The sequence below is a fragment of the Cetorhinus maximus genome, chromosome 1, assembly GCF_964194155.1.
Source record: "Cetorhinus maximus chromosome 1, sCetMax3.hap1.1, whole genome shotgun sequence".
Classification (NCBI taxonomy): Eukaryota; Metazoa; Chordata; class Chondrichthyes; order Lamniformes; family Cetorhinidae; genus Cetorhinus; species Cetorhinus maximus.
In genome coordinates this window covers 15,153,014-15,172,334 of record NC_135879.1, presented here as the reverse complement: position 1 = coordinate 15,172,334, position 19,321 = coordinate 15,153,014, and the positions used below count along the sequence as shown (strand labels likewise).

Genomic DNA, 19,321 nt, shown 5'->3' with positions numbered 1-19,321 from the left:
ACCTTCATGTCTGAACTTTTACATCAATTCCACACCTCCCCCATTTGCATATCCCTTGATTTCCTTGGTGCCCAAAAGTCTACTGATCTCAGTCTTGAATACAATCATCCACTAAGCATCCATAGCCCTTTGGGATAGAGATTTCCAAAGATTTACAGCCCTCTGGGTGAAGAATTTCTTCTCATCTCAGTCCTAAATGATCAACTCCTCATCCTGAGACTATCTGTATTTCTAGACGATCCAGTCAGGGTAAACATCCTCTCAGCATCTACCCTGTCAAGTCCTCTAAGTATTTTGTAAGTTTCAATGAGGTCATCTCTCTATGCTGGACAGGTCCTCTAATATATTGGTTTGCCTCTAGGATCAATAGACTTGGCTTACTGTGATACATTGAACATGGACTTGAAGAAAAGTTTGGAGGGGTTGGTGCTTGGCAACTGCCTTCACCTCATCTACTTGGTAACACCATATGATATGGTTTCCCAGTGCACTCCAGATTGGATGATCTATTTTAGGCAGGTAAGGTATGAGAATTTGGTGTGCCATTCACAGTTACACAGCCATTCCATCGGAGTCAGTATCCACACCTCAGTACTTACTTTTGTATTCGTAAGGACAAAATTGAACAAAATGTCTGTTTTCTTTTAGTTAAATACCGGGGATGAGAGACTTGGATAAACTAAAGCTGTGTTTTCTGGAGCAGAGAAACTAAGGGGATATAATAGAAACTTTTGTAATGTTTGAGAATGCTTTTCACTGGTGAATTGGGAACAAGTGAGTTTTCACTTAGGATTAGTACAAGAAGTATAATGGAAGAGTTTGTTCATGCAAATTAGTTTTAAAATATGAAATGTCGTACTCAAGTGGCTACTACTGTCAGATCATTAGGATTTAAAAAGGAATTAGATAAACACTTCAAGAAAAACATTAAAGATACAGAGAAAGATAATAAAATGGGATTAGAGTAAGTAACCAACTCAGGTAGCTGGCACAGGCACAATTGTTTTTCTTCTGTGCTAAAATACCCCAGTTTTTAAAAGTTCATTCACAGGACGTGGGCTTCGCTGGCTGGGCCAGGATTTATTGCCCATCCCTAGTTGCCCTTGAGAAGGCAGTGGTGAGCTGCCTTCTTGAACCACTGCAGTCCATGTGGTGTAGGTACACCTACAATGCTTTTAAGAAGGGAGTTCCAGGATTTTGACCCAGCGACAGTGAAGGAACATCAATATGTAGTTATACAGTTATAACAATTACAGTTATACTTCTTGCAATATTACCATCCAAGATAGTTCAGGAAATGCACTACAGATCCCCTTATAATTTTTCAAAACTTGTGCGTACATATTCCGTGAAGATTATAGTTTGAATAAAAGAAGCTCAAAAAGACATTGACACATTACTGTAGTGTTTACAAATGTTTCTCACTGAGCATTATTACGTATAGTATCTTACTTTGAAAGAAACTAGAAGTTACCATTAAATGTTAGAATTTTGTAAAGCTTTGCTGTGGGTCCAATGCGAGAGGAGAAATTGTGTGCCTTTTTTATATAAGTGTTCGATTTTCACTGCATAAACATACATAGAAGGCAGAACATAGAAATGTTTGACCTGAGCTATCTGTGTTCGACGTTTACCCACCACATGAGCAAATCACATTTACCCATCCTGTTTCCATGTCCCTTCAACCCCTTTTCCCCTCACCGAGCTATCCAATATAATCATGAATAATGACACAGTTCTGCCTCAACCCCACATGGACCCGTTGATGAAATATGAGCATCTGGATGAGTGCTTAAGGTGAACAGAACTTGAATAAGCTTAATTCATCAGAAGTTTGGAAACGGGAAAGTGTAGAAAATTTGGAGGAAAATTAGAACCATTTATTCCATTGCCCCACAACATTCACACCCTGATCCCCATGTATTATTGTGCCATCCATTGATTTGATTGCTTATCATTAAATAACTTGCTTCTTTATACCTGCTGATCAGCTGTTGAATAAAGAAAGAAACTTTTTGGACAGTCTGTGTGTAAGCTGGGAGCATACTGAAGAAATAGTGTGTGGAGAATATAACAATGTATAGGCACACTCAAATGCATATGTGTAATGGGGAGAGAGTGGCTGAAGATACAGATGATGATAACATATACTTTAGTATCAATCTGGACCAATTGCTCCAGTTCTACTCTAGATAATGTCCAATGTCGAAAAGTCAAAAATCCTGAACTGAAATATCAAATTTAATGTCACAATGATGCTGCTCTCATGAATTGTCCTGTTATTTCACAAGAAGGAACACCATCACCTCCAAGTTCCCATTCAAATCACACGCCATCCTGACTTAAACATGTATTGCTGTTCCTTCATCATCGCTGGGCTAATTTCCTGGAATTCCCTACCTAAGTCCATGGGCAGAATTTTACAGCCTCGTTTCGGCGGGGGTGGGGCTGTAAAATATGGCGGGCCATTATAAATGCCATTGACAACAGCAGGAATGTAAAATCCCGCTGTCGTAAAATTCTGCCCCATGTAGGAGAATCATCACCAAGTAGACTCAAGTAATTCGCGGAGAAAGCCCTACCTCGGAGGGCATCTAGGATGGGCAATAAATGCTGATCTTGCCAGTGACTCCCACATCCCAAAAAATATTTTTCTTAAAATAAGATTGAACTCTTAAAATGTCATTGGAAAGCTTTAAACATTGTGTAGAAATTATATTTGGCTGTATTATATGAACACTTGACTCCCTTGTACCAGATCCCTTTCACCCTCGATAGTCTGTGAATATACTTATAATTTTATTGAAGGATTCACTGCATGTTCAAATTTTAAAGTATGTTATCTTCTTACTGGTCCTTTATTGTCCCTTTGGCCCTGGTGAAGTGCAGAGAAGTATTTAATCTTGTGGCAATATTACAGCGGTTTGCTGAAGAACAATTTCAATAAATGTTTTATTCCAATTTCTAGTTTCATCAGATGGATGTAGTTGAACAGAAGGTCTTTTCCACTGTGGGTGTACCTGAGAGCTTCCTTACAAAGAAGGCCTCTGGTCAAGCAGTCAGGAAGGTAAGAGTAAAGTCTGCTCTCTTGAAATGTATTTGGAGGTATTAATGTATTTGGAGATATTGTACTTGCATCCAAGCAGGCTGATTGTCCCTAGTTGGGAATACAAAGCCTTTATCCTTTGTGAATTCATTACAAAAGTTGATTTCCCAAAATTTGAAAGGAAATTTTCCCCGAGCCTTCTTACAGCAAAGAAAGAAATGTCCGAAAAGTTAAACTCTCCCGGCACTTATGCTTCTTTCAGATGCTCTCATCCTGATACTACATGCTACCTTCAAGCCATTAAATCACACTCAGTGAGGTTTTTGGCTCAGTGATGGCACTCTCGCCTTGGTGTTAGAATGTTATAGTTTCAATCCCCAATCCAGAGATTTGAGCACACAAGCTAATACTCCTGTGTACTACTGAGGGATTGCTGCATTACAGGAAGTGCTGTCTTTCAGGTGGGACATTAAACCAATGCCCTGTCAGCGCTCTCAAGTGGATGGCACTATTAAAAAAGGAGTAGGGGAATTCTTCCAATTTGGCCTTCAACCACCATCACTAAAATAGATTTTCTGGGCATTTATCTAATTGCTGTTCATGGGAACTTGCTGTGCACAAATTGGCTACTATGTTTCCTGACATTGCAACTAGGGTTGTCAACCCTCCAGGATTGGCCTGGAGTGTCCAGGAATTGAAGATCAATCTCCAGGACACTGTTGTGTGCAGCCCTGGAGAAAAATCATTGTGACATTAAATAAGATTGTTTTTTTTTGACATTTTCTTTGAACATTTCTCTTTACCAGATAGAAATATTGAAAATGGGGAAAAAAGACTTTTTGTCTGACTGTCAATCATCATCCAATTGGATAATGTGTCTTTCTGCTTCGCAATTAGCGTAGGAAGGCGGTACATCACGAGGATGGATGTGTTGGCCGATTAATGGCTGGATCCTGGGGGCAAGTCGTGTGATGAAACCTCCAGGAATACATTTAAATCACAGTTGGCAACCCTAGTTGACTGCAGTTCATAAAGTACTTGACTGGTTATAAATCAGTATAGCCAATCAAGTACTTGGGACATTTTACTGCATTAAAAGTGCTATATAAAAGAAAGCTGTAATTGCAAAGTGCTTTGGGATGTCCTTTATGTTTTTTTCTTTAAATGAATGGTTTAAATACTGCCCAAAAGTCTGTACTTTCATGTTACTTGGGAAGGCATGTCCAATGTTTTCTCTAACTGTGCAGTCGAACTGTAACTCAGATGCTCCCACGCAGGCCACATATAAGTCAGCCCCTTTTTCATGGATTTGCAAAAAATGTTAAAGACACGTGCACTTAAATAAATTGTCCACGCGGTACAGAAAAAAATTAGAGGGTAATTTGGGCATGTCTCTGCTGCCACTTGGCTGCCCAGACCTAAGTATTGATAGATTGTGCTCGTGCACCTGTACACCACAACCCCGCATCTCCCCACCCCCTTGGCTGCAATACAGCAGGAACAGTTTGAACCTATTTTCATCTTTGTGTTAGCATTTTTTATTTATCTTTAGTGCAGTCAGAACCCATCCTAAGTGATTTGATAGGGTAATATGAGAGCTTGCTGCTGTTTTCTTATCCAATTGGGCCAAACGTCAACTCTTTTCTTCTCTGCCGATGCTGCCAGACCTGCTGAGTTTTTCCAGGTAATTCTGTTTTTGTTTTGGATTTCCAGCATCCGCAGTAGTTTTTTGTTTTTGCTTTGGCAGCTAGTCCATTTAACAAAACCCAACTGTGAGGGGAAAGCCCGTGGCTGTTAATGGAAGAAGGGCCTCAGACAGCTTGCTATAAGGAGGTGTACTTCAGTTGTAGTTCAGTTGAAGGTGATTGCTTTTATTCTGCATCATAATTCAACAATGTTTTTTATTCGTTCATGGGATGGAGGCGTCGTTGGCCCGGCCAGCATTTATTGCCCATCCCCAATTGCCCTTGAGAACTGAATGGCTTGCTAGGCCATTTCAGAGGGCAGTTAAGAGTCAACCACATTGCTGTGGGTTTGGAGTCCCATGTAGGCCAGACCAGGTAAGGACGGCAGATTCCCTTTCCTAAAGGACAATAGTGAACCCGATGGGTTTTTACGACAATGGTTTCATGATCATTATTAGACTTTTAATTCCATTTTTTTTATTGAATTCAAATTTCATCATCTGCTGTGGTGGGATTTGAACCGGGGTCCCCAGAGCGTTACCCTGGGTCTCTGCATTTCTAGTGACAATACCACCACCTCCCCATATCCTGTACTGGTCCAAGTTTCACAACTTTTAGTGACACTGGAGTGGTGTATTTGTGCAATTGGCTGAGGTTGTAAAGTTACATAGAATTTAGAGTACAGGAATAGGCCAATCTGCCCAATATTTATGTTTCATATAAGCCTCCCCCCACCCTACTTCATCTAACCTATCAACATAATCATTCTATTCCCTTTCTATACTGTTTGCCTTAACCACTCCAATTGGTAGCAAGTTCCACATTCTACCTGTCCTATTAGAGAGGAAGCACAAATTTCCAGGGTTCTTTTGTTACTTTGGGTTAGACTTCAGAGAAAACAGAAGGAAGCAGAGTGCTCATGCAATCAGGAACCTTCAGATTTATTATTGAGATAGTTTCCCTATCAAGCCGTGGGAAAGCTACCTATGCTGCCTGACACCATTGTGTAGTGTTAAAGTGAATGGCATATTATGAAGAGAAATGGACATGAAAGATCTCATGGCATTCTGAGAATAATGAGCTTTCCCAGTGGTGTGGTCAGTATTTTGCCTTCAACTAACACAGCAACACATTAATTGGTCATTTAGCTCATTTGCTGTTTCATGAATCTTACTGTGTGCAAATATGTAATTTATGTATATTTCAAAAGTAATTCATCAGTCCTGAAACAATTTAGGATGTTCTAGGGATGTGAAAAGCTCCATATAAGATGTAGTTCTTTCATCCTTAACCAGGGATTCTTACAGAACATTGTTTCTCCTTTATTCAAATTCTGACTTGTTATGTGTGAAATACATGGTCTCCAGCCCTAACTTATTGGCTTGGAATTCAAATCTGAACCACCACACAGTTCAACAGGATTAAGAGGAAAATTGCAATGCTGTCAAATGGGTCTCAACCAACAACAGGCTGCAGGAATTCACCTTCTAAAGGAAATGAATGATTGAGATTTTTGTAGCATTTAAAAACTAGGGTAAGCTGTAATACACCTATTCCAGCTCTGTTTTGCTAAACAGGTACAAGTGCATCCCAAAAATTATAACACAAGACCCTTAATTTTAGTTATGATCAGATACAACTGTTGTATGACTTCAGATTGTATGTTCCCAGTGCAGAATAATATTCAAACACTGAACATTTCCTGTGGAAAGGTAGGATGAGGTAACAGCACTAACAGATTAAGTATTCTTAAGGGTGATGCTTAGAATGATGCATGTAATCAATGCTGAAGTCAAAGGCCCAATAATCAGAGTATCTAGTTGATCTTTCTCAAAGCACATAAGGTCAGCAATCACAGCATCGAGCTAAACACTGTACACTTATGTTTTCTTACAAATGAGAAAGAAAACACAAATTAATATCCTGCAGTGTTGCTCAGGAACAAAAAAGTTACATGTTGGAATTGAATTATCCTCAGCAGCTGATACCACTGAAAAAGTCTACTCATAAGTGGAGTCCAGGCTGTAGTTTTTAATTAAACTTTCAGTTCAAATTTGAGTTTAAATACTTTGTAGTTGGTTCAAGTGACTTAAATATTCAGTTCTTGGTCTGAATCCTATTTTTTTTTTGCTGTGCGATGTGATTCTTGCATTTAATTCATCTTTTTCGTGCAGTTACCTCTGGTGTCTCCCAGGGATGAATCTTTTGACCCCACATATTTCTCATCTACATGCTGCCCCTCAGTGACATCAACTGAGAACACATCTGTTTCCACTGGATGCTGTCGATACTCAGCCTTACCTCATGCCACCACTCTTGACCCCTCCGCTGTCTCAAAATTGTCAGGCTACTTGTTCAACATCCAGTACAGGATGAGCAAAAATTTCCTCCAGTTAAATTTTGCGAAGACCGAAGCCATTGTTATCAGTCCGCGCCACAAACTCTGCCTCTCGTCATCGACTCCAGCGCTCTCCCTGACCACTGCCTGAGGCTGAACCAGGCCTTTTGCAACCTTGGTGTCATATTTGACTGCAAGATGAGCTTTCAACCATATATCCACAACGTCACGAAGACCACCTATTTCCATGTCTGTAAATCACCTGACTGCGCATGCGCCTCAGCTCATTTGCTGCTTTAACACTCACTCATGCCTTCGTTACTCCAGATTTCATTATTCTAATGCCCTCCTGACCAGCCTCCCACTTTCTAAACTGCACAAACCTGAGGTCATCCAAAATTCTGCTGCCTCGGTCCTAACTCCGCCCAAATTCCATTCAACCATCACCCCTGTTCTCGCTAACCTACACTGGCTCCCAGTTAAGTAACACTCTGGAATTCACTCCCTAAACCTCTCTGCCTCTGTACCACGCTCTCCTCCTTTAAGACAGACATTAAAACCTATCACCGATTAACTTTTGGTCATCTGCCGTAATTTCTGCTTATGTGGCTCAGTGTCATATTTTGCTTTATATTGGCTCTGTGAAGTGCCTTGGGACATTTTATTATGTTAAAGGCTGTATGTAAGTACAAGCTGCTGCTGTGTCTTTTAACCTTGTGACTATCTATGTATATAAATAAACTTGTTACAGAGAAGTGGGGTTTATAGCTGCTGACAGATCCCATTCAGGAGCAGGATAGCATCTCTATCACTGGAACATTATTGCTGAGGGGTACAAATAGTTGTATCAGTTGTAAGTATTCTACTGCAATTGTCTTTCTGCAGACTGTAGATGGATTTGTTGTAGGCCGGTTCTACCTGTCGTTGGTGCTGTACTCCCTTTTCAAAGAGATGAACACGTGGGCTGTGGCACAGAAGTTCAACATGTCTCGTGGCTTTCTGCAAAGTTTGCTGAATTCAGCAGCAACTTTCTGCTCTAGTGTGCTGCATTTCTGTGAGGTATTTGGAAAACCTTCAATTAATATTTACAATTTAATTTTTCTGTAATTGAAAAAACTTCTACAATGAACTGAGTATATGTACATTGACAAATTTCATAGATTCCTGACAGAAGTAAAATAAACCTAATTGTAAAGGATGAAAGAATGAGTAAATAACTTACCAGTATTTTAAACTCCAACTTTTTAAACAACTTTATGAGCAACTTTGTAAGCCTATTTAAAAAGAAGCTTGAATGTCATATATTCTGCACTTTTTTCCATGTTGTATTTGAACACCTCCTGTACTTTTTTTTCTATGAGCCCTTGTTGGGCTGAACCACATTGGGATGGAATTTTCTTTTTTGATCCGCAGATCAGCCATGATCTAATTGAACGGCAGAACAGGCTTAAGGGACTGAATGGTCTACTCCTGTTTCCGTGTTTTAAGAAAAATAACATAAGGAACTTGCTATCACATATCTTTGCTGTAAAGTGCTCCAAAAACACCATTGTTGAGATATTAAGTTTATATATCATATATATTAGTTCATCATCTCAACAAAAGCTTGCATTTTTATAGCGCCTTTTATGTCGCAAAACATCCCAAGATGCTTAACTAGAAGCATTATTAGTAAAAACCACTTTTGATACAGATCACAGGAGGAGAAGTCAGGACAGGTGACCAAACAATTGGGCAATATGGTATGTTTTAAGGAGTGTCTTAAAGGAGGAGAGAGAGAGATGCGGAGAGGTTTAGGGAGGGAATTCTACAGCTTAGGACCAAGGCAGCTGAAAATACGGAGTGATTAAAATTGGGTATGTGCAGTAGGCCAGAATTAGATGACCGCATATAACCTGGAGTTGTAGGACTGGAGGAGATTACAGAGATAGGAAGGGGAGAGGATATGGAGGGATTTAAAACAAGTATTTTAAACTTGAGGCATTGTTGGGAGGTAGTATTGATCAGCGAGCAGAGGGTTGATAGATGCGAGTTAGATACGGGTAGCAGAGTATTGGATGAGCACAAGTTTATGTGGAATGAAAGCTGGGAGAGTGGCCAGGAGAAGATTGGAATAGTCAAGTCTAATGGTAATGAGCATGGGATGAGGGTTTCAGCAGTGGATGAAAATATTCAACAGTGGGGTTTTTGGTTCATCTCATATGTATATGTACATAAGTATAAAGTGTTTCTTTTTTTAACTAAGATGGATTTCAATTTTGTTTTATTGCCTACAGGAATTAGAGGAGTTCTGGGCATATCAGGCTCTCTTTCAAAACCTCACTCATAAACTGTCATACTGTGTGAAACCAGAACTTGTCCCTCTTATGGAAGTATCAGGCGTCCTAGAGGTTTGTAAATCTGCATTATTCCTTTTATAAAATGTTGCAGTTAGCTATAAGACAAGGATAAGGTTTGCTCAACAAATTAAGTATCTGGCACATTTGGTGATAAGGGATTTGTGTTTTGACATAAAGAAAAATGAAAAGCTTGGAGACTTTGGGCTTAATCTGCCCTGTCAAGTGAAAATTGGAAGTGTTGGATAGGTGGATTGAAGGAGAGAGGAAAATTACACAGTAGGTAACTTTCCACACTGTTGAACATGGCTTCCAAAGGTGTGAATTCACAGACTATGTGCATGGCCAGAGGCTTGATGTGCTGACCAAACGTGCAGGCAGCTAAATGGAGGGTGGAATTAGAATAATAAAGACTAAAAGTTACATTTTTCTAAAATGACTACATTCCAGCACACTATGGTGATTTTGTCAAGTATCCACAGGGTTGTACCTGAAACATTAACTTGTTTTTTTCTCTCCACAAATTCTGGCTTGACCTGATATTTCCAATCTATCGGCCTTTTTTTAAGTTTTCCAATTGCACCTCCTCCAAAATCAACATCTTTTATGAACACCAGTAAATCTGATTAATCATCAGGAAGTGTGTTAGCAATGTGTAACGCTGTGCATAATTATTTAACTGTTTTGATTTGTAGGCTCGAGCTCGACAGTTATACAATGCTGGTTATAAATCTTTGTCACATCTGGCTAATGCAAGCCCTGAAGTGTTGGTCAAGACAATTGAACATATGTCCAGACGCCAGGCTAATCAGATTGTTTCCTCTGCTAAAGTAAGCACCATATTTTGGCTTCACAACATTGTTTGGACTATATTTATATTATGATCAGTCAAGTACTTTGGCTTCTCTCCTAAGTAGATGTGAGTGTGGAATGAAGCCTAAAGGCACTGTTGCCATGAAGGAGTGCTACAATGGCAGACATATTGTTCTCCTATCACCAGTTATGCTCCCAGTTATAAATAAAATGACCTCGCATTCCAGTGGTAGCACAGGTTTACAGTTTTCTGTAATTTTTTTTTATGGGATATGGACATCACTGGCAAGGCCAACATTTGTTGCCCATCCCTAATTGCCCTTGATCACAGTGGCTTGCTAGGCCATTTCAGAGGGCAATTAAGAGTGAACAAGATTGCTGTGGGTCTGGAGGCACATGTAGGCCAGACCAGGTAAGAACAGCAGATTTCCTTCCCTAAAGGGCATTAGTGAACCAATTGGGTTTTTACAACAATTGATGATCGTCATGGTCACCATTAATGAGACTAGCTTTCAATTCCAGATTTCTTATTAGTTAATTGAATTTAAATTCCAGCAGCTGCTGTGGTGGGATTTGAACCTGTGTCCCTGGGTCTCTGGATTACCAACCCAGTCTACACCACTGTTTCTCCATAATTCCTATATTACAATAGTAGCTTCACTCAGAAGTAATTCATTGTCTGCGAAGTGTTTTGGGATGTCGTGAGATAAAAGGTGATATTTAAATGCAAGCTTTTCCTTTAATTACACACCTCTTGCTCTAAGCTGATCAACTCATGGACCCAGCTCTCCCACATGTGTGTTTGTGTCACACGCAGCCAAGCGCACCATGAACACTTTCACATTAATGCCCAGGCCCTGTTATTGATGTAAGGCTATAATGAATTTGGATTATCTCAAATTCAAAACATCATGGCTTTGTACTCATGCTGCTAAATAGATTATCATCTTTATAATGTCCATGGTTCTCTGGGATGGAGTCAACTAATAATTATACACAGTTGCTGATTTCTGACACATTGCTGAGTCACCTATTTTCTTAACTTCAGTGGAGATGGAGCAACCAAATCAGAGTGAGATTTGGTTACTGCAGAATAAAGATAGCTGCAGAAAAAAAGTCTAGTATAATAAAGTTCTCATAGTATGGGCATGAGAGAAACTCCTGTACCCTCTCTCTGGGAGAATTACCCTCAGTTTATAGAGGCTTGGGAACAAGTTGACTACAAATGGAGAGAGAATAGTGATTCCATATCTGTACTAAAAATGGGTTGGTGTATGCTGCAGTTTGCACATTCATACGCACATAGAGGTCACTAATTCAGAAACTGTAATTATTGGATTGCAAAATAAACTGAACCTGTCATAAGTGTATTTCCAATTGTATTTATTCCATTGTAGTTTGATTAAAAAGGAGAAACATTGTACATCCAAATCAATAAACAAACCCTGCACATGCATAAGTACAATTGAGAAATGTCCAAGATACCATCTGAAATTCTGTGTATATAATAAGAACCAACACCACTAAGTACCTTCAGGGGGTTTAAGTTAACCTTGCTAGTAGAATGACATGATGAAAGGTACATACCAAAAACATCAAAACCTGCCTCATTTCTACACAAATGCTAACTGACCTTTATATTTCCTAGCTTTCTCTGTTTTTATTTCAGAATTATTCTTGGTTGTTATCTGTTTACAGATGCTGCTAAATGAAAAAGCTGAAGCATTACAAGAAGAAGTAGAAGAGCTTTTGAGACTGCCCGTTGACTTACCACTACAGTCTGTATCTACTGAGACTGCCCACTGACACAGCTACAGTCTAAATATACTGAAACTGCCCCATGAAATACTGTTACAGACTGTATCTGCCTGGTGACAGCACTATAGTCTGTATCTACTGAGACTGCCTGATGATGCACCGCTACAGTCTGTATCTACTGAGACTGCCTGGTGATGCACTGCTACAGTTTGTATCTGCTGAAACTGCCTAGTGATGCACCACTATAGTCCGTATCTACTGAGACTGCCTAGTGATGCACTGCTTCAGTCAGTATCTACTGTGACTGCCTGGTGACACATCACTTCAGTCTGTATCAACTGAGACTGCCTGGTGACTATATATAGTCTGTATCTACTGCATGCAGTTATTAAGCATACAGAGGTATTATTTGTACCATATATGATTGTAACTAAATTAAGTGGAGTGTTTTAGACTAAGCAGCCTATCTCCTTGTTTTGTATGATTTAGTAAAGCAGAGTAGTTGTTTGAGTGTGCAAATGCAATGCTTTGAGATCTGTAAACTACAGTCTATATATTTGTTAGTGTATAAAAAGTATTGAAATAGCCTCCAGTAAATAATTGGGTTTAATTATTCAAACCTCTATTTACATATCTTTTATAAAAGTACACAAAAGCAAGCGCAATAAAATACTGACAATTTACAATATTGTTTATTGAAATGTTTTAGTGAGGGGCATTGGAGACTGGGGTTCACAGCAATGAAATTAAAAAATGTAACATGATATTAAAGTTGCAGAAGGCTGTAGTGCAATGCACTGTTTCGGAGTGCTTGTCTCACTGGAAGGAGAAGCCTGGTAGTTTTCATGATGGATGACACCTTTTCACACCAGACAATGTGAGGTAAACTCATCCCAAATAGCAGGAATTGGCCCAATCTTGAAGAATGATCAATTAACTTAAAGAATTAGGAGTGAGGGAAATAGACCAGTTAATCCACAATATGTTAGTGGGACGCACGAAGGGTTCATCAATTACAAAGAATTTAAATCAAGTTGAATGCGCCAGCTTTTACCCTCTCAGCTGCTCCTTGTTGCCACATGTCACGGCTCCTAACTTCTAAGTAAGCACCATGCATTTTCCCTCATTCCCTACTCCCACCCTGTCTACAATAAAAAAGAATCCTTTTGCAGTGCTGTTCTCAATGTTAGTGCGCAACCCCCTTTCCTCTAGCTTTCTCCCTTTGCACATCCCTGTCCCAAACACAGCACCTCTCTCTCCTCCAAATTCTCTCACTTGCATTTCATTGTTTACATATCTCAAAATTGCCCTCTCACCCACCCTCCCAATGACTACATCCAACCCACTGGCCTCTTCCCCAGGTGCAGCATCCCAATACCAGCTAACCACCCTCCCCTGGCCATTTCCAGGACTGCTGCACAGCACGCTGCATTCTAAGCATTAGGAAAATTCATGAGATAAAATGAACTACATGCTTAAAAATACACTGACTGTAATAATCACTGAATCACAGAAAGACACATGGAACCTAAGCTAAAAATATCACTCCTCCAATACAGAATCACAGAATTGTTACAGCGCAGAATGAGTCCATACAGCCCATCTTGTCCGAATGAACAATTCACCTAGTGTCATTCTCCAGCCTTCTCCCTGTGACCCTGCACATTCTTCCTTTTCAGAAACAATCTAGTCCCCTTTTGAATGAACCTGCCTCCACCACATGCTCAGGCAGTACATTCCAGACCTTAAACACCAGACGTGTGAAAAAGTTTCCCCTCATGTTATCTTTGCTTCTGGTGCTGGATCCTTTCATCAGTGGGAACAGTTTCTCCCTATCTACTGTGCCCAGACCCCTCATGATTTTGAAGACCTCTATCAAATCTCCTTCCAGCCTTCTCTTCCCCAAGGAGAACAGTACTAACTTCTCCAATCTGTCTTCATGACTGACGTTCCTCATCACTGGAACCATTCTGGGGAATCTTTCCTACACGCTCTCCAAATGCCATCACGTTCTTCCTAATGTGCGGGTGCCCAGTACTGGACGCAATACTCCAGCTGTGTACAATACTGAGTAATAAGAACAGTTTAATGGATCAAATCACCATAATTTAGTGCCTTAATCTGAGTTGCATATCAGATAAACATAATCCATTAACTCAGTATGAGCAACCAAAGGAGATCTGCCATATGGTGTTTGAAGTGTAAACATGTTTTATTAAAATTCATTTCATTTTTTTTTCCAAACTAGGCGGCTGGAACTTGTAAAGTCGCACTAACATAAAAATCTCGTTTATGTCAGGATTTCCATATTGACAGCGATCAGTCATTGTGATTTTAAAGCGATGGGCCAAGTTAAACTCGGCCTCCCCAGATCGAGTTTCCGATCTACCTTAAAGTTTTTCCAACAGCCCCGGGAACTGCCGGTTCTCAAATCGGGAAAAATAGCGGCTCTAACTATCATTTGTTGTTTTCTTGCACTGTTGGGCCATGACTTGTCAGTGAAGATTTCGGAGTGTTTAATTCACACGTTAACTTCACACACACACACACCCAGAATGGTGATGTTTCCCAGTTCTGGGGGAAGGCGGGTCAGTGATTCATTCGGTGTCATGCAATCTGTTTGAAATGCTGGCTCTTTGCCACTTTGATCAGATGACAAGTGAGCTACCTGCTGTGTGTGGGGAAAGAGTAAAGAGGCTTCCGCCTGGCGAGTGTCCTGTTCCTTTAACTGTGCGGATAGAAACCTGATTGGAGATTCCGCTGATTTAAGGTGTGCGTTTGACGAGCTAAAGATGCCTGGTGCAGCTGAGAGCTGAAGTCTGGGACAGAGGCATAATAGTGCCTGTCAGTTCCCATTCCGACCCCTCACTGAAGCGCCCGTGGGGTGGGGAGGGGGGTTAAATCAGGGCCATGAGCTCCCCGGTGCTGCTGACCTGTGTTGTATCTGCGATGGTCGCCGGGCTCCACGCCGCTTCCCCGGGCTCCGAGGATGTCCGAGTTCAGCCCGAGTTCACTCGCTCCCTGCGCGCAGTCAGCCCTCGCTTCCTGTCGGTGGCTCTGGACGCCTCCCTACTCTGGACACAGAGCCTGGATTTACTCCGGTAAGTGACCCACTTACTGCCGGTAACCTGCGAGATGTTCACAGCGCCCCCGAGTCTGCCTGCGACCTGTACCCACTGGGTCAGTTTATACAGTAACTCCCCACTCCTGCTGGATTTATACGGTCATTTTATATTGTTCTCTCTCACTGATCAGTTTATACAATACTCACTCTCTTTCTCCCCCCCTGCCCCCCGGTGGCCTTGGGATTGTACTGGTCAACCCCCTGGGATTGTACCCGCTGGTCAGTTTCTGCACCAACCCCCTGGGATTGTACCCGCTGGTCAGTTTCTGCACCAACCCCCTGGGATTGTACCCGCTGGTCAGTTTCTGCACCAACCCCCTGGGATTGTACCCGCTGGTCAGTTTCTGCACCAACCCCCTGGGATTGTACCCGCTGGTCAGTTTCTGCACCAACCCCCTGGGGTCAGTTTCTGCACCAACCCCCTGGGATTGTACCCGCTGGTCAGTTTCTGCACCAACCCCCTGGGATTGTACCCGCTGGTCAGTTTCTGCACCAACCCCCTGGGATTGTACCCGCTGGTCAGTTTCTGCACCAACCCCCTGGGATTGTACCCGCTGGTCAGTTTCTGCACCAACCCCCTGGGATTGTACCCGCTGGTCAGTTTCTGCACCAACCCCCTGGGATTGTACCCGCTGGTCAGTTTCTGCACCAACCCCCTGGGATTGTACCCGCTGGTCAGTTTCTGCACCAACCCCCTGGGATTGTACCCGCTGGTCAGTTTCTGCACCAACCCCCTGGGGTCAGTTTCTGCACCAACCCCCTGGGGTTGTACCCACTGGTCAGTTTCTGCACCAACCCCCTGGGATTGTACCCGCTGGTCAGTTTCTGCACCAACCCCCTGGGATTGTACCCGCTGGTCAGTTTCTGCACCAACCCCCTGGGGTCAGTTTCTGCACCAACCCCCTGGGGTTGTACCCACTGGTCAGTTTCTGCACCAACCCCCTGGGATTGTACCCGCTGGTCAGTTTCTGCACCAATCCCCTGGGATTGTACCCGCTGGTCAGTTTCTGCACCAACCCCCTGGGATTGTACCCGCTGGTCAGTTTCTGCACCAACCCCCTGGGATTGTACCCACTGGTCAGTTTCTGCACCAACCCCCTGGGATTGTACCCGCTGGTCAGTTTATATATTTCCCTGGGATTACAGAACTGTTTATAGTGCAGAAGGAGGCCATTTGGCCCATTGTATCTGCACTGGCTCTCTGAGCAATTCAATTAGTGCCATTCTCTTGCCTTCTCCCTGTAACCCTACTCATTCTTTCATTTTAGGTAAGAGTCTAATTCCCTTTTCGATCCTTCGATTGAACCTGCCTCTACCACACTCAGGCAGTGCATTCCAGACCCTAACCACTCACTGCATGAAAAAGCTTTTCCTCATGTCATTTTTGCTTCTTTTCCCAATTACTTTAAATCTGTGCCCTCTCGTTCTTGACCCTTTGACGAGTGGGGAACAGTTTCTTCCTATCTACTCTGTCCAGACCCCTCACGATTTTGAATACCTTTACCAAATCTTCTCTCAGCCTTCTCATCTTCAAGGAGAACAGCCCTAACTTCTCCAGAAATATAACCATGGCACACAGCTACCCTTGGGGATTGTAGCACTGTTTTGCTGTATCACTACTATTCTTTCTTTCTCTGCCTCCTTGTTCATCTATTCCTCTGTCAGCACCCTCCACTGAAGTCTCTTTCTTTCTTCTCTCATCACTTTCATCTCTCCTCCACTTATTTTCCTGACCTTTTTTTTTCTCCTTTGTTGCATCCATTCTTACAGTATTTGGAGCTGCTGTGCAAGAAGAGGTGATGTGGTGGGGGTTAATGAAAGAGGGGCCTCTCTGTTGTTGGTGAGATGGCGGTGGGGGCAATGCAATTTCAAAATGCAGCCACAGGGAACAGGACTTCCAAAAGGAAACGTGGGGAGTGGGGAATTGGCAAGCTGGCTCCTAATATGTTAGTCAGCATTTGCACTGGATACAATGGGGTTTGAGTGTTTTCTAGCAGTCCTCCCAGATCCCACTAAGTACAGCTGCTTAGGGAAGCATGATGACAGTGATGTTGACTTTGACCTGTGACTGATTAGTGCATTCTTCAGCTGCTGATAATGTCATCAAGAACCATATAAACCCTTCTTTAAAATGGTAAACATGGTTATTAAAACACTGAAGACAGAATAAAGTATTCAATTAAAACAGCTATTTTTAGACTGGGATTGTCTCTCCATACGCACAAAGAATGAGTTTGCATATCTGGAATTACCCAAGTTTATTACCGAAAGTCTCATTTCTTCTTTACTTGTGTTGCATAAATAACAGATCAGTAACTTATTGAGTAACAAGGGTTCGTGGATATTATTGCACTCCTTCCAGCCCCAGTACTAATGAAGTGCTGCATTGTCAGAGGTGCCTTCTTTCAGATGAAACTTACAGCATATCTACCCTCTCAGGTGGATGTAAAGGATACCCTGGCATTTTTCAAGGAACATCAGTGGAGTTCCGCTGGTGTCCTGCCCAATATTTATTGTTCAATCAACATTAATCAAATGGTTTAATTAATCATTTGTCTTGTTGTTTTTAGAACCTTACTGTGCACATATTGGTGGCTGCATTTCCTACATTACAACAATGGTTACAGAAATATGCATGTGAAGCACAATGCAGTGATGTTGAATTTGACCTGTGACTAATTAGTGCATATAGATGTGAAGCACTTTGAGACATCCAGAGGATATGAGGGGTGCAATATAAATGGAAATATTTTCATTCGTTCCTTGGTAGCAACTTATTAATTAGCTGAATGTTTTGATTAAAGTTGCAATTCCTTTACTTGACAAATACTTAAAGGAATAGACAGGGTAGATGCAAGTAAGATGTTTCCCCTGGTTGGGGAGTCTAGAACCAGGGGACACAATTTCAAAATAAGGGGGAAGCCACTTAGGACCGAGATGAGGAGAATTTATTTTTCTCAAGAGGGCTGTGAGTCTTTGGAATTCTCTACGCCAGAGGGTTGTGGAAGCTCAGTCATTGAGCATGTTTAAAGCAGAGATTGACAGATTTCTAAATACCAGTGTCATAAAGGGATATGGGGATGGTGTGAGAAAAAGACATTGAAGTGGATAATCCATTATTGTATTGAATGGTGGAGCAGGCTCAATGGGCTGAATGGCCTACTCCTGCTCCTAGGTTATGCCCCACATAGAAAATATCCCCAGATACTAGAAAAAATGTAGTTGACTTAAAAAAAAGTCCCAAGTTCAGCTTGGATTAACTTTTGAATTACATTCCCGTCTCAACTATCAGAACTTCGGGACTTTTGGATATGCAATCACTCTGGATGTGCAAACACTATTATCTGATTTCTCTTGCACATGCGGCTCCTGAGTTACATATTCCAGCTCAAAATGGGAGAAAAAAAGCCACTGGAAAATGGGGTTTGGACTTAATTGTTGTTGCTTCATAGTGACTGTACAGGACTGAGGGGAAATGGGAGCTGTGGAGCAGGCAAACTGTTGCCTTTCTATTTATCTGCCGATCATTCAGTTAATCCTCACTTAATCCTGATAACTAATGTCATTATTTTACCAATAATTGATGTGACTGCAGGATCTGTGTGCTGCCCAGTTTCGATGCGTCCCTCATTTGAATAAGGACACCATCTCACCACTCTGTCGAAGGAAAAGGACACAATCATTAAAATGTTGCTCTAGTTACATACGAGTTCTAGGGGAAAGGAGATTAAGCGTTTGTTTCAATGGAATGGTAGAATGGCTTAGGGACTTTGACAATAATGTAGTGCTGCTTTTCTGACTTTGTTGCTGTGATTTGAAAAGAGATCACTGTATGAATATTTTGCAATGCATACCGATTGCTTTTTTTTTCTTTCTCTTTAAACCTAGATCTCAGAAACTAATCACTTTAGCAAGAGGCCTGTCACCTGGATACCTGAGATTTGGTGGAACCGGAGCTGACTTTATTCTATTTGAACCAAATGATCATTCATTTTTACCACAAGAATATGGCTGGAAATATCCAAACACTCAAGGTAAACTCTGGCCTGGTCATAAACCAAAACAAGGTGGTTTACACTGTGACATTCTCTCAGGATTGAAAAGCATGTTGCAATTATTAAGTAAGGCCAGTATCGAAAGAACTGTGTTCGTGGCCTAACAAAAAATGTTTCATTTTTAAAATCATCAAATGGTTACAGCACAGGAGAAGACCATTCAGCC

General features: G+C 41.5%; 2 protein-coding genes across 3 annotated transcripts in view; both read left to right on the top strand.

The window, feature by feature from the left end:
• Positions 1-12,659, top strand: part of helq (helicase, POLQ like) — a 58,472-nt gene extending 45,813 nt beyond the window's left edge. For both annotated transcript variants that reach the window (XM_078535456.1, XM_078535508.1), the window contains 6 exons: positions 362-519; positions 2,969-3,067; positions 7,955-8,128; positions 9,346-9,459; positions 10,101-10,235; positions 11,917-12,659. In XM_078535456.1, coding sequence (XP_078391582.1) covers positions 362-519; positions 2,969-3,067; positions 7,955-8,128; positions 9,346-9,459; positions 10,101-10,235; positions 11,917-12,024 — 788 coding nt within the window. In that variant the 3' untranslated portion in view covers positions 12,025-12,659. The remainder of the gene's footprint in view (positions 1-361; positions 520-2,968; positions 3,068-7,954; positions 8,129-9,345; positions 9,460-10,100; positions 10,236-11,916) is intronic.
• Positions 12,660-14,776: 2,117 nt separating this feature from the next.
• Positions 14,777-19,321, top strand: part of hpse (heparanase) — a 30,414-nt gene continuing 25,869 nt past the window's right edge. Inside the window, exons 1-2 of the mRNA XM_078535401.1 lie at positions 14,777-15,077; positions 18,989-19,134. Coding sequence (XP_078391527.1) covers positions 14,887-15,077; positions 18,989-19,134 — 337 coding nt within the window. The 5' untranslated portion in view covers positions 14,777-14,886. The remainder of the gene's footprint in view (positions 15,078-18,988; positions 19,135-19,321) is intronic.